At 39.0% G+C, this 16,513-nt stretch overlaps 1 protein-coding gene across 1 annotated transcript in view; it reads right to left on the minus strand.

Annotated features, from left to right (window-relative positions):
* Positions 1-16,513, minus strand: part of DGKK (diacylglycerol kinase kappa) — a 173,733-nt gene that overhangs the window by 13,549 nt on the left and 143,671 nt on the right. The window contains exons 15-18 of the mRNA XM_042974625.1: positions 7,059-7,278; positions 5,310-5,414; positions 4,775-4,871; positions 3,138-3,245 (exon numbers count right to left, since the gene is read on the minus strand). Of these exons, the coding sequence (XP_042830559.1) occupies positions 3,138-3,245; positions 4,775-4,871; positions 5,310-5,414; positions 7,059-7,278 (530 nt within the window). The remainder of the gene's footprint in view (positions 1-3,137; positions 3,246-4,774; positions 4,872-5,309; positions 5,415-7,058; positions 7,279-16,513) is intronic.

Genomic DNA, 16,513 nt, shown 5'->3' on the forward strand with positions numbered 1-16,513 from the left:
ATAAAATTGTGGGTTTATTTCTGGGCTCTCTATTCTGTTCCATTGATCTATGTGTCTATATTTGTGCCAGAACCATCTTCAAGTGCCTTCTTATAGAGAGGAGTCCTGTCAAATGGTAACTGAACACAAGAGGGGATGCTAGGATAATATAAAGGTTATCCCTATGCAAACACCTGCTGAAACGGGTTCCTGGGCACCCTGGAAGCCCCAGCATCCCCCCAATTTGCTGATTTTCCTTGATGTTGATATTAGCTCAGACTTGGAAGAGATAGGCTATATTCAGAAAGCAATACTCATAAAAAGCTATGAGCATAACTGGTTTATACACACCAGCTAGCCTGGAAAGTGCCATTCCAGGAGCACAAAATTTCAGCTGCTTGGGATCAATTTCATTAGAAACATGTGACTCTTATACTGCCATATATTTGAAGCGTAACCTTTCTGGCAAAATGGAGGGATTTCCAAGACCTGTATATCAAGCCCTTAGTTCAGTGCTATAGAATAGGGCTAAGCTTACTAGGCAGATTATAAAGGAGGAGCCAATGGAGAAAATGTGGGACAGCCAAAGGATATTGGGAGACTTGGGGAGGAGGTGGGAAAGACAGGGTTCTAGTGACTATAGGATATCTGATAAAAACAGGCAGGGGACTTAAAATCACTATAAAGGTTGGATAGAGTTTACTATGAACTTTTATTTTTATTTTTTTTAATTTTAGAGACAGAAAGAGAGCATGAGTGAGGGAGAGGGGCAGAGGAGAGAGAGAGAGAGAGAGAGAGAGAGAGAGAGAGAATCTTAAACAGGTTCCATGCTCAGTGCAGAGCCTGACATGGGGCTTGATCCCATGACCCTGGGATCATGACCTGAGCTGAAATCAAGAGTTGGACACTCAATTGACTGAGCCACTCAGGTGCCCTACTATGAGCTTTTAAAGTAGAGCCACGATGAGTCACTACAAAGCATGAGTTTTGAAATGCAAGAAAGCTAGCACAAAATTATTTGGACTCTGTTTGAAACCATAAGTTCTCTGGGCAATCTAGTTTTCTCATCTATAAAAATAGGAGTTCAGTCATATGGAAATTCAAAATACCTAGAACGACCAAAACAATTCTGAAGAAGAACAAAGTTGGAGGACTTTCATCTCCCAATTCCAAAACTTATTATAAAGCTACAGTTATAAAGATAGTGTGAAAATAGACATATAGAATACTGGAACAGAAGTGAGAGTTTAGGGGAAAAAAAACCTTACATTTATGATCAATTTATTTTTGACAAATGTGCTAACACAATTCCTTGGGGGAAAGGATAGCTTCAAAACTGGTGATATGGTAATTGGATATTCATGTGCAAAAAGATGAACCTAGACCCTTACCTCACACCATACACAAAAACTAACTGAAAGCAGATCATAGACTTAAATGTAAGAGCAAAAACAACAAAAATTTTGGAAAAAACTTAGGAGCAAATTTTTGATACTTTAGGTTAGGCAAAACTTTTTTAGATGTGGCATCAAAAGCGTGGTCCATAAAAGAAAAAACTTGATCAGTTGGAACTCATCAAATTGTAAAGTTTTGTATTTCAAACGATACTACTGAGAAAATTAAAAGATAAACAACAAAAAAAGACAAGCAACAGAATTAAATCTTGCCATTTGCAACCACATGGATGGACTCAGAGGGTATTATGCTAAGTGAAATAAGTCAGACGGAGAAAGACAAATACTGTATAATTTCACTTGTATGTGGAATATAAAAACAAAATAGGGGTGCTTGGGTGGCTCATTGGTTAAGTTTCTGACTTCAGCTTGGGTAATGATCTCATGGTTTGTAGGTTCAAGCCCTACATCAGGTTCTGCACTGACAGCTCAGAGCCTGGAGTCTGCTTCAGATTCTGTGTCTCCTTCTCTCTCTGCCTCTTCCTGGCTTTTGCTTTCTCTCTTTCTCAAAAATAAATAAATAAATATTTAAAAAATAAAAACAAAACAAAGCCAAAAAAGGTTCACAAATACAGAACATAAACTGGTGGTTTACAGAGGCAGATGTGGGTGGGAAGATGAGCAAAACAGATAAAGGGGATTAAGAGGTACAAACTTCTAGTTATAAAACAAATAAGTCACAGAGATGAAATGTACAACATAGGGAATAGAGTCAGTAATATTTTAATAACATTGTGTGGTGACAAATGGTAACTACATTTATCCTGGTGAGCATTGAGCAAATGTATAGAATTGTTGACTCAATATGTTGTACACCTGAAACTAATATAACATTGCATGTCAATTATATTTCAATAATTAAAAAAGAAATATATAAAGTAGAAATCAAAATTACCCTGCAACTGAATCTCTATGAAATAATCACTGGTAACATTGTCTTATAATTATAAATCTTTTCCTATATACATCTATGCATACCTATTTAAAAATGTTTACTATAAAATGAGTCATAAAAAAGACAAGCAACTGGAAAACACTATTTGCAAAGCACGTATCTGATAAAGTACTTGTTCCTCAGCCCATGTCTGCTCTGAGAAAGAGGTTCTGGTAGCAGATGGCAGGGGTGGTGGAAGGAGGCATGCTTTTTTTTTTACTTGAGGTTTCAATTTACAAGAACTCTGAGGCTGCATTTAGGTATGTCTGTAGTACAAAAGTACCAAAAGGTGCCAAGTAAGCTAACACCAGATAAGGTAAAATCAGTGGGTCCAGGGGGACCAGATTAGGGACACCAAGAACTAGTAGGGAAATCTTTGATAATTTGCAGCCTTGCCAAGCAAAAACAGACTTAAGCCACTCCTAGGACCTGGTCAAGCTCTCACATACAGAACAAAGGTAGGAAATTTGCTGAATAGTCAATGTAATCTGTTTTCAATAATAGTAACACCATGAGCTGTGTTACAAAGCAATCTATAGGTCTAAACTCTGTAGGCAGCTCCAAGTTCAGGATACCAGTGCAGAGTCATCACAAACCAGGTCAACATTTGGAGCAAGCCATCACACTAGGCCAACGTTGGGACCAATGTGTTTTACTTTCAAAGAACCTCTTTATTTCTCTTTCTTGCCTGGAAGTTAGGGGATGTAGGAGGATATGTGTATATTATGATTGTGTGTTTGGATATAGGGAGGGGAGTCTCTTTTCCTTACTTGTATTGTCCTGGGTGTTCATCTCTTCTGGTGTTGAATTCCAGAGAAATTTTAGCATCCAGTCCAATTCCAAAATAGTTGTTCATGACACACCTTTCTTTGAAGCGTCTTAAATTCACCAATGGGAAGAAGAGGACAGACATAGGTGCAGGAAAGAAGTGCCATTATCATTAGGCTGGAGGCTTCATCTATATAACTGAAAACCACTGAGGGAGGCCTCCCTTACATTGGGCACAAGACTTTATGCTCTTGACAGGCATATACAAATACCCTATTATGTTAACAATTAGCTTGTTAGCTTTAAGAGAGGGAACCCAGCAGTTGGGAGGATTCAGTGGGATTGAAACTCATAATAAAGAAATCATCCTTGGAGGCCCTTAGATATGAGTGGCCAATATTTTCTTCACATATAATAAAGGGAAATAGTCATTGACTTATTCCCATAAAGAATAAGTATCTCAGATAAAAATGTATGATGAAAGTAAAGTCTGTACTACCGTTTTCAGAGATGTCTGAACTCCTTTGTACCACTTTCACATCAAAGGTCAAAGTGACCACACATTTGAGGGAAAAGACTGATGAAAGAGGGTAGATATATATACAACCAAAGCCAACCAGTTTCTTGATTCTTCTGCAACCACCTTGGGTGTCAACATCAAAACCAGTAGTGTGCTAAAGCCAGTTAGTACCAGCTCATATAAGCTGATTATGCCTATTATGTCCCAACTCTGCATTCAATGGAATTATATCAGTAGCTTGAAATAGGCCATGGTGGGAGGGTTTGCACCAGGAATAAATCAGGATTTTCCCCCCAGAGAGCTAGTTAAACATTTGGCAGCATACAACTGATCAAAGCTCATAAGGTAGGTACATGAGACCTCAGACATGAGCATAAGCCAATAATGAAATAGAGGGGAGTGGGGGTTGGAGATAGGAATAAATGAGAAGCTGCAGTTAAATAACTGCCAACTGTGTCCTTCTTTTGAGCAACTGAAAATGAATACAGTTTAGTTACTCATAGATACATTTTTATTTGATACTAAACTGACCCCACATCTCTCACATGAGATTTGCCTCTCTCAGCTGCAGTCCAGAGATTGGAGTTTCTTCAAGTGATGTCCAAACTGTTCTTAGTGAAACTCAAAATGAGTAAATGTGGTGGAACTTGGCTCCTGGGAATATTTTAAAGAGGTAGGGCTAGTGATACAGATGTTTTTAGATTTCCTATCTAGTCCCCTAAATGATCACTTATTTTTTAGTGTTTCCAATTATTTATTGTTAAAGGCAACAATGGAAAAACAGGTCCTTTGCAATAACAACAGCTAATATTTATCAAGTATTTACAATAAGAATAACAATAATTATGTTAACACATATAGTACTTAACTGTGGATGCTAAGCACTGTTCAATGCAAGTACTGTGTGTATATAAACTGAATAAACACAAGAAGCTTATGTGGCTAGTTCTACAATTATCTTCATCTTATACATGAGAAAATTGAGGTTCAGATTGGTTGAATTACTTGTGTAAGGTCACACAACTAGTAAGTAGAGTCAGGATTTGACTCAATATCCTTAGGCTACTCTTAATCAGAGAAAGGAAAAGTCATAAAATGGTGGTAGGGCTAAATACTTACATAGTTTCAGGTGTGAAATATAAGTGCTCCAAATTAAGGTTGTCTAGGTCTTCACTTTTGAGAGAAGATATAGAAGACAAAGTGCCACGATGGGAACCTAGACACAAAAGATGTCACCTTGGTGTCAGATACAAACAAGAAAGCCCTTCCCCCCACTTGCATTTCACCCTATTTTCTCTGTGGAACCATGGTCAAACTCAATGACTTTCTCTTAGATTATAATCAAGGTTCTCATTCCAAAGAGGGATCATCTTAGATGGACAGGGACTTCCTCTGAGAGAACAGTAAGGTTGGGTTGCTTGCTTCAAATCTTGGGTTTCATCAGGCCAGCCTTTTCAAAGTACCTAATGAGGTCATTACTTCTGGACATTGACATGGGATCTTATACTGTGAAGTTTCTAGGACATAGGGAGAGATATCTACTGCAGAGTAGGATTATGGCTAAAGAAAGATGCATGAAAACACATCTTAATTCCATGGGAACTAGAAAACAGTGATAAAGGATAGAATAAGAGAAGGAGAAAAAGATCCTTACGGTGTCTTGGGCTCATCTGGCTAATGTCTTTTAAGTCATCTTCCAGGAAGAAAGTTGAAGTAAAGTTCTTAACCGATATTGTCTGACGGCTTTGCTCATCAAGAACTACAGAGAAAATGTGGAAGGAGAAAAGGAAGGAAGGAGAGAAGGAGGAAGCAAGGTAGGAAGGAAAGATGAGAGGGAGGGAGGGAGAGAACAAGGTAGGAAGGGAGGGAGAGAACAAGGTAGGAAAGGAGGGAAAGAGAAAAGGAGAGAACGAGGGAGGGAGAGAAGGAGAGAAGGAGGGAAGGAAGGAGGAAGAAATAAAGGAAGGAGGATTGGTCACATTTGTTGAACTTTTCTTAAGCATCTCTTTCGTTTAGTTAATGCCAGAAGAGACCCCCATCTGACCATCTCCTTACCTCCATAATGCTGTTTGTAGTCTTAGCTTTCTTACAGTGTTGCCCCCATGTCTCTTCATAGCCATACTTGAGCTTTCTCTATTTTACTGGTTACTCTTTTTTCTGTCACTCAGTAAATGTGGTGTGAGTAGAAGCTCAGAGCCAGGGGCAGAGGGAGAAAGGTGGAAAACCCTCTGCTCTTCTACCTCCATTATCATCTTTGTTAATACATTTACTCACAGGACTGTTTTCCAGACTTGAGCCTCTAGGACCATGCCATTCTTTCATCCAAGTGTTTCGCCCATTCCAAGAATATTTGAGAAGCCTCCTTCCTTTCACCAGCGTATATGTTGTATGGCTCAGATGCTCAGCCTGTGCCAAACCTCATAGGTTCAATCCCTATTCTACTAGATGTGCCTTTCTCTGTCCCATGGCCACAAGCTGCACCTCTAAATCTGACTTATACGTTCATGGAGGAGACTGAGAGTTAGTTGTGATAAGATTATGGGTACATCCCCACTTGGAAACTTAATTACAGAAATAGAGGCAAACAAGCTGTTTACTGCATTCCCAGTGCATAATGGATATTTTCCTTCTTTTTTGGAAACTTGCTGAGGCTGTAACTAAAGGAACCAAGGCAGGAGAAAGTGCCATGGCTAAAAGTCAGAGGCCATCCAAGGGACTTCCTTGCTACGTGGACTTCTCAACTCCACCAGTTCAAGAACACATGGTCTTATACCATTTTATGATATGTTTTTCAAGGAAGCATTGTGGGTAGAAGTGGGAGCCAAAATGTTAAATTTTGGAGGAAGAAGTTGGAGGAGTTTAAAGAGTTTTCATACTGAGTTGGAAGCTTACAGATGTCATGAGTTGTGGGAAATGGCAGTCAATGCCAGAGATCCCAGGACCACTCTCAGGGCCCTTGTGCCTGATTAATACTATATAAGACATGCAGAGATGAACATTATTTTCTTTTTAAAATAGTCACAGGCTTGTGGGTTGGAAGGAAACAGGAATAGGTGGGAAAAAACTCCATGGCTGGTGGTGGAAGCTGACAGAGCTTTGAGCCATACCTCTTGGGAACTGTAATTGTTTAGGATGAGTGTTAGTTCCAAAAATAAATGTGTTGCAAGGATTGAGTGTCTGGGAGGTAGGAGGAGCCAAAGAGACAGCTTATTAGGACTGAGGTTTTTCAAATTATCAGTCTGAAGACTGACTTTGAATACTATATGAATACAGGATCTAGTCAAGTTTTGGCAGTGGAGTCAAATAGCAGTCCCAGAGTGCCCAGAGTGAGGGAAACCAGTAAACCATCCACTGGAACCTTCTTTTTCCTTTACCTCAATTGCCACAACTCTGGGACCCTTACCTTGTTCAACTTGGAATATGATGAGCTTCAAGGATTTCTGGAGATTCTGGGCCTTTGTGGCCAGCTCCAACTTGCACTTGGCTATGTGGTCTATTTGAGGGATGAAGGTCTTTCCATCTGCCTTTCCACTGTCTGCGCATACTGTAGCACTTCTCTCAACTGCTGCTTCCTCAGCCAGGACATCAATCAGGACACTGAGCTTGTCATACATTATGTCGCTCTGTGTAACAATGAAGGGGACAGGGCATTGTTATGAGAGGTTAGTGCTTGAAAGGACAGAATAAGGAACTGGGTGGTATGTGAGAGGTGGGGAGAGGTAGTAGTTGGCCAGGAACTCTGAGCATAGAAAGTTGAATGTGAGGAGAGAAAAGTTTGGGGAAAGAAGTACTTGGTAGATGTGATGAGATAGCCAAAGGGTGCTAGGGTATCAAACAGATATCGTTTGCTTCTGAGCAGTTACAGGCATCAATGTATATTGCCAAGTTTTTCTCATGTCAGATTGGCCTGTAAAATGATATGTAATGTGGCAAACTTGAGGAAAGAGAAAAATTACTGGATTGGCGTTTCTATGGGCATGCTCCTATGGATGTGGGTGTACCTCTGCATGGGTGCCTAGTGTCTTCCTTGGTATATGCATATGTTTGGGGACTGCATTCAGTGATTATGGCTTGATTTCCAGCTCCATCCCTTAATAGTTTGTGACCTGAGGCAAGTTACTTAACCTCTATGTGCTTTTATATTCTAGGGCAGTTGTGAAGATTACATAAATTAATGCATTAAAAATCCTTAAACATTTCCTGGCATAGTGTAAGTGTTATATAAGTTAACTATTGGTGCTGTTGTTATTATAGAGAGGCTGTTATACAGAGGTTATTATATAGAGGTTATTATAGAGGTTAATGTGGGTGTATTTCTAGCATGTATTTGTACATATTTTCATGTATGTTCTAGTATACAACCATGTGCATACATGCTTGGTGTACACTTGTGTCTATGTGTAAGCAGATGCTTGGCATATGCTTAGGTACATGGTACATGTATTAGCATGCATAATGCCACTCTTCATTTGGTGAGATGGAAGTTTGATGAGGTCAGACTTCTCCCATAATGGAGGCATACCAGCCTCTTCTCGTTCCCTTGCTTTTACAATACCCAGTGAAAGGCACATTTCCTTTTCTTAAGTTTATTTATTTATTTTGAGAGAGAGAGCACAAGGGAGAGGAGAGAGAGAGGGAGAGGATCCCAAGCAGACTCCACACTCAGAGCACCATACGGGGCTTGAACTCACAAACCTGTGAGCTCATGACTTGAGCTGAAATCTAGAGTTGGACACTTAATTGACTGAGCCACTCAGGTGCCCTCACATTTGCTTTTAATTAAAAAGGGGGCCCTGGGACTTCCAGGGAGATGGCAGAGTAGGAGGATCCTAAGATCACCTCATCCCATGGATACACCTACATAACAGCCACATCAGTGTAAATAATGCAGAAGATGACCCAAAGACCAGCAGAACAGATTATCCACAGCTAATCACAGAGAAGAGGCCACATTGACAGTTGGAGAAAGGGCAGAGACATGGTTGGGAACCAAAATGACCTGTGAGACTGTACACAGGGTGGAAGGACACCAAAGGTACAGAGAAGGGAGAGAAGACACCACACAAGGCACCCCAGGTACAGGGGACACACACTGAGAAGACAAACCCCCATAACATTTGGCTTTGAAAACCAGAGGGGCTTTGTGAGTTCCTATAATCAGTGGGGCTCAACACCAGGAACTTTAAAAATCAGTGGGCTCAGTTATGGGAGAGCTGGAAGGTGAGAGGAAACTGAGTTTCTACCCTTAAAGACACAACAAAACAACCCCACTGAGATACAACATAGAAGCAGCAGTTTGATAAACACTTGGGGGAATATGGGAAGGAGACTTATTTACTAATCTCAGAATGTATGCTGGAAGGACAGGGATCCTTAGGAGACTTCTCCAAGAATAAAAGAGCTGGCAGGTGCCATTTCCTTCCCCCGCTCCCAGCCTAGAAACACAGACACCTGTGGGAACCAAGAGGAACACTTTCCACCTAGCTTGCTAACAGCACACCCCACCCCTGTGCACTTCTGTGGACCTGCCCCCTTCAACCCATCCTCAGCAGTTCTCCAAAGGAGCTACACGTCCCCTCCCACAGAGACCGGCACACACCTTGCTAATACCGGGCACCCCACTCCCTGAATTCTGTGGACCCACCCCATCAAACATGCCCTTGGCAGGAGTCCATCCAAAGTGAGGACACAAGCATGGCATTGTGCAAGCAGCCAGGACAAGGGCGAGCACCACTCCAAAGTGACTCCTGCTCTGGGGAGAGGGGAAGATAACCACACACATCAGTTCTACTGCAGCTCAAGCCGTGGGCTGGGGGCAGACATATGGTCTGACTGCAGGCCTCAACCACCAATGAAAGCTTCTCAGGGTACAACACAGGGAGAGTGCCCTGCCTACCAACAAAAGCCTCTCAGGGGGCAACACAAGGAGAGCATCCTGCAGTTTGGTCTCGGCAGATCTGACAAATGCCTGGTCTGACCCACCTCAAGCCTAATGTGGCTCCAAACTGGCCCATTAACCACACAAAGATGAAACACTACCCACAACAGGCAAAGAGAACCATTTCAGATGACTCGACTTAAGACAAAAACAGCTCAGCCACAAGACCAGGGTACACACAACACACAGGAGACACTCTTGAAGTGCTAGGTTCTGGTAAGCAGAGGACACTGCACTGCAGGGCCTCTTTTTTTTTTTTTTAAATAAGGCTACTGCTTTCAAGAACAGGAGGCATAGCTGACTTTTCTAACACATAGAAACAAGTATAAAGAGTTATAAAAAAATGACACAGAGGAATGTGTCCCAAATTAAAGAACAGGGCAAAATCACAGCAAGAGAGCTAAACAAAATGGATATAACTAATATGCTTGCTAGAGAATTTAAAGTAATGGCCATAAATATAGTCACTGAATTTGAGAAAAGAGTGGAGGACCTTAGTGAGACCCTCAACAAAGAAACAGAACACATAAATAGAACCAATCAGAGATGAAAAACTCAAAAATTGAAATTAAATATACAGAAGCCGAAGAACAGATGAGTGACCTGGAGGACAGAGTAATGAAAATCAAGCAGGGTGAACAAGAGAAAGAAAACAGAATAATAAAAAATGAGAATAGATTAAGGGAGCTCAGTGACACCATCGAGCATAACACCATCCACATTGTGGGGATCCTAGAGGGAGAAGAGAGAGAAAAGATTGCAGAATATTTATTTGAAGAAATAATAGCTGAAAATATTCCCTAATCTAAGGAAAGAAATATCCAAATCCAGGAAGCGCAGAGATTCCCTGACAAAATCAACCCAAGGAGGTCCATACCAAGACACATGGTAATTAAAATGGCAAAAAATAGTGATAAAGAGAGAATTTTAAAAGCAGCAGGAGAAAAAGAGATAGCTCCTTACAAGAAAAACCACAAAAGGCTATCAGCTGATTTTTCAGCAGAAACTTTGCAGGCCAGAAGGGGTGGCATAATATATTCAAAGTGCTGAAAGAAAAAAAACTTGCAGCCAAGAATACTCGATCCAGCAAGGCTATAGTTCAGAATAGAAGGAAAGATTGCTTCCCAAACAAAAGTTAAAGGAATTCATCACTACTAAACCAACCTTACAATAAATGTTAAAGGAGATTCTTTGAGTGGAAAGAAAAACCATAGGCAGAAGTAAGACAAGTAGGAAGCACAAAAGCAGTAAAATTAAGTATATCTATAAAATCAGTTAAGGGAGTCACAAAATAAAACAATGACACCATATACCTAAAACGTGGAGTTGGAAAGAGGTAAAAATTTAGTGCTTTTAGAATGGGTTCAAACTTAAATGGCCATCAACTTAATATAGACTGCTATATGCAGAAGATGTTATATCCAAACCTAATGGTAACCACAAATAAAACTAGTAGTGGATATCCAAAAAAATAAAGAAAAGGGAATTCAAGTATGTCACTAAAGAAAGCCAGCAAGCCATGAGAGAAGAGAGCAAGAGAAGTAAGGAACACAGAAGAACTACAAAAACAATCATGAAACAAATAACAAAATAGTAATATGTACATACTTTTCAATAATTACTTTGAATGTAAATGGACTCAAAAGTCATAGGGTGATATAATGGCTAAAAAAGTAACACCCATCTATACACTGGGGTGCCTGGGTGGCTCAGTTGGTTAAGCATCCGACTACTGCTTTTGGTTCAGGTCAAGATCTCATGGTTCATGAGTTTGAATCCCGCATTGAGCTCTGTGCTGACAGTGCAGAGGCTTCTTGGATTCTTTCTCTCCCCTCTCTCTCTGTCCCTACCACACTCATGCTCTCTCTCAAATAAACTTAAAAATTTATACAGAAAAAAGACCATCTATATGTTGCATACAAGAGACTCATTTCAGACCTATAGACACATGCAGATTGAAAGTTAAGGGATAGAAAAAACATTTATCATGCCAATAGAAGTGAAAAGAAATCTAGGGTAGCAATTCTTATATCAGACAAAATAGACTTTAAAACAAAGACCCTAACAAGTGCCAAAGAAAGACACTATATAATCATAAAGGGACCAATCCAACGGGAAGATATAATTATAAATATTTATGCACCCAACATGGATACATCCAAATACATAAAGCAGCTATTAAAAAAAAATACAGGAAGTAACTGATAGTAATACAATAATATCAGGGGATTTTAACACATCACTTACATCAATGGGTTAGAAAATCAATGGGTTAGAAAATCAACAGAAAATCAACATCCAACAGAAAATCAATAAGGAAACTGTGGCTTTAAATGATACTGTTGACCAGATGGATCTAATAGATATATTGAGAATATTCTATCCTAAAACTGTGGAATACACACTCTCTTCAAGTGCACATGGAATATTCTCTGGTTAGATCACATGTTTGGCCATAAAATAGTCTCAACAAATTAAAAAAGACTGAAGTCATATCATGCATCTTTTCTGATACAATGAAACTAGAAATCAACCACCAGACAAAATCAGGAAAGAAAACAAATACATGGAGGTTAAATAGCATGCTACTAAACATGAATAGGTCAACCAAAAATAAAAGGGAAACCAAAAAATATATGCAGACAAATGAAAATGAACACACAAAGTCCAAAATGTTTGTAATGCAGGAAAGTTGTTCTAAGAGGGAAATTAATAGTAATACAGGTCTACCTCAAGAAGCAAGAAAATTTTCAAATAAACAACCTAACCTTACACCTAAAGGAGATAGAAAAAGAAAAGAACAAAACCCCAAAACAATAGAAAAAAAAGAGGACTCAAATAAACAAAATCAGAAATGAAAGAAGAGAAATAAAAAATGATAACACAGAATGGTAAAAGATTATGAAAGAATATTATGAAAATTATATGCCAACAAATTGGACAACCTAGAAGAAATGGATAAATTTTTAGCAACAAGTCACTTCCCTTAACTGAATTAGGAAGAAATAGAAAATTTGAACAGACTGATTACCAGCAATGAAATTGAATCAGCAATCAAAAAAACTCTGAATGAACAAAAGTCCAGAACCATCTGGATTCACAGGTGAATTCTACCAAATATTTACAGAAGAGGTAAAACCCATTCTTCTGAAACTATTCCAAAAAAACAAAAGAGCAAGGAAAGCTTCCAAATTCATTATATTAGGCCAGCATTACCATGATAACAAAACCAGATAAAAACAATACAAAAAAAAAAAAAAGAAAACTATAGGCCAATATCTCTAATTAACATAGATGCAAATATCCTCAAGAAAACACTAGCAAATCAAATCCAACAATACATTAAAAAAATCATTAACCATGATCAAGTGGGATTAATTCCTGGGATGCAAGGTGGTTCAGTATTTGCAAATTTATCAGTGTGATACATCACATCAACCAGAGAAAGGATAAAGACCATGTGATTATTTCTACAGATGTAGAAATAGCATCTGACAAAGTAAAACGTCCATTTATGATAAAAATCCTCAGTAAAGTATGTTTAGAGGGAACATGCCTCAATATAATAAAGATCACATATGAAAGCCCACAGTGAACATCATAGTAAATGGTGAAAAACTGAGAGCTTTTCCCCTAAGATCAGGAACAAGACAAGGATGCCAACTGTTACCACTTTTATTCAACATTGTAGTGGAAATCCTAGCAACAGCAATCAGATAACAAAAATAAAAAGCATCCAAATTGGTAAGGAAGCAGTAAACTTTCACTATTTGCAGATGACATCATACTGTATATAGAAAACCCTAAAGACTCCACACACACACACACACACACACACACACACACACAAACACTACTGCAGCTGATAAATGAATTCAGTAAAGTCACAGGATACAGAATTTATATACAGAAACCTATACACTGATAATGAAGTAGCATAAAGAGAAATTAAGAAAACAATCCCTTTTACAATTGCACCAAAAATAATAAAATATCTCAGAATAAATTTAACCAAGGTGGTGAAAGATCTGTACCCTGAATACCAGAAAACACTGATGAAAGAAATTAAAGATGACACAAACAAATGGAATGATATTCCATGTTCATGGACTGGGAAAAAAATTTTTTTGTTAAAATGTCCATACTACCCAAAGCAATACACATTTAATGCAATACCTATCATATTATCAACAGCATCTTTTACAGAACTAGAACAAATAATCCTTAAATTTGCATGGAACCACAAAAGACCCCAAATAGTCAAAGCAATCTTGAGAAAGAAGAACAAAATAGGAGGTATTACAGTCCCAGATTTCAAGATGTACTACAAAGATGTACTTCAAGATGTAAGGTACTGGCACAAAAATAGGCACATAGATCAACAGAATAGAGAGCCCAGAAATAAACTTACAAACATAGCTCAACATAATAAAGGCCATTGGTGAAAAACCCATAGCTAATATCATCCTTATGGAGAAAAACTGAGAGCTTTTCCTCTATGGTTGGGAACATGACACGGATGTCCCATCTCACCACTTTTATTCAACACAGTACTGGAAGTCCTAGCCACAGCAAACAAACAACAAAAAGAAAAGGCATCCAAATCAGCAAGGAGGAAGTCAAACTTTCACTTTTTTTGCAGATGACATGATACTACATGTACATAGAAACCCAGAAAGTCTCCACCAAAAAATTGCTAGAACTGGTAAATGAACTCAGTAAAGTCTCAGGATACAAAATCAATGTATAGAAATTTGTTGCATTTCTATGCACCAATAATGAAGTAGCAGAAAAAGAAATTAAGAAAACATTCCCACTTACAATTGCAACCAAAATATTAAGATACCTAGGAATAAATCCAGCCAAGGAGGTAAAAGACCTGTACTCTGAAAACTGTAAAACACTGATGAAAGAAACTGAAGATGACACAAAGAAATGGAAAGACATTCCATGCTCATGGTATGGAAGAACAAATATTATTAAAATGTCTATACTACCCAAAGCAATCTACACATTTAATACAATCCCTATCAAAATACCACCAGCATTTTTCACAAAACTAGAAGAAACAATCCTAAAATTTATATGGAACCACAAAAGACCCTGAATAGACAAAGCAATCTTGAAAAAGAAAAGTGAAGCTGGACGCATCAAAATTCCAGACTTCAAGTTATATTACAAAGCTGTAGTGATCAAAACAGTATGGTACTGGCACAAAAAATAGGCACAGAGATTAATAGAACAGAATAGAAAACCTAGAAATAAATCCATAATTATATGGTCAATTAGTCTTCGACAAAGCAGGAAAGAATATCCACTGGGGAAAAGACAGTTCCTTAAACAAATAGTGTTAGGAAAACTGGACAGCAACATGCAAAAGAAAGAAACTGGATCACTTTCTTACACCATACACACACACACACACACAAAAACTCAAAATGGATTAAAGACCTAAATGTGAGACATGAAACCATAAAAATCCTAGAAGAGAGCACAGGCAGTAACTTCTCTGACATCAACCATAGCAACTTTTTCTAGATAGGTTCCCTTAGGCAAGGGAAAAAAAACAAAAATAAAATATTCTGACTATATCAAAATAAAAATCTTCTGCACAGAGAAGGAAATAATCAACAAAACTAAAAGGCAACCTATGGAATGGGAGAAAATATTTGCAAATGACATATCCAATAAAAAGTTAGTATCCAAAATATATAAAGAACTTATCAAACTCAACACCCAAAAAACAACCCAATTAAAAAATGGGCAGAAAGCATGGACAGACATTTCTCCAAAGAAGACATCTAGATGGCCGACAGACACATGAAAAGATGCTCAACATCACTAAGCATCAGGGAAATGGAAATCAAAACGTTAATGAGATATCACCTCACAACTGTCAGAATGGCAAACATCAGAAACACAAGAAAAAAGTGTTGGCAAGGACGTGGAGAAAATGGAACCATCGTTCACTGTTGGTGAGAATGCAAACTGGTGGAGCAATTGAAACAGTATGGAAACACCTCAAAACATTAAAATAGAATTACCATGAGATCCAGTAATTCCATTACTGGCTATTTACCCAAAGAAAATGAAAACACTAATTCAAAAAGATACATGTAACCGTATATTTATTGTAGCATTATTTACAATAGCCAAGCTATGGAAGCAGCCCAAGTGTCCATCGACTGATGAATGGATAAAGAAGTGGTATAGGAGGGGCCAAAATGGCGGAACAGCATGGAAGTTTTTTGTATCTTTTGTCCCTGAAATGCAGCCAGATCAACACTAAACTATCCTACACATGAAGAAAACTGATTTGAGGATTAACACAACAATCTACACAACCTGAACTACAGAACTTGGCAGGTACACAGTGCAGAGAGGTGAAGGAGGGGAGAGAGAAGCTGTGGAGGGCAGGGAGCTGTTTTTGCTTGCAGAGAGAGGACAGAGATGGGGGGAGAGTATGGGAAAACCAACCCCCACAAAAATAAGCTGGAGAGAAAGGGGAAAAGTGGAAATAGCCGCAGGTACTGAACAAAAAAGGGAGAAAGGAGAAAGGAGAGGGTTTAAATTCCATTAGGACTCTACAAATAGGGGAGCGCAGAGTCTGAAATTCCACAGCCTGGTACCTGGCGGTGCTCTGGTGGGAAGGGCGAATCCCTGGGAGCAGAGAGTGAGGTCCGAGGGGTCCTCAGGCCATATGGGGAGCAGCGGTTCCCCTGCTGGGACATTTGGTTGGTAGAGGCTGTGCAGTCACCCCACAGGCAAAGGTCCCAGCGGACCCTGGAGAACAACCACATTCACTGGTGTTGGAACAAGAATGTTAAGGGGGAATCCTGGCACTAGATGTGTGTTATGATTTTTCATAATCCCTGAAGTGCTGCTGCTACAAGATCATGTGAACTTTTCCTGGGGAGGGC

The sequence above is a fragment of the Panthera tigris genome, chromosome X (assembly GCF_018350195.1).
Source record: "Panthera tigris isolate Pti1 chromosome X, P.tigris_Pti1_mat1.1, whole genome shotgun sequence".
Classification (NCBI taxonomy): domain Eukaryota; kingdom Metazoa; phylum Chordata; class Mammalia; order Carnivora; family Felidae; genus Panthera; species Panthera tigris.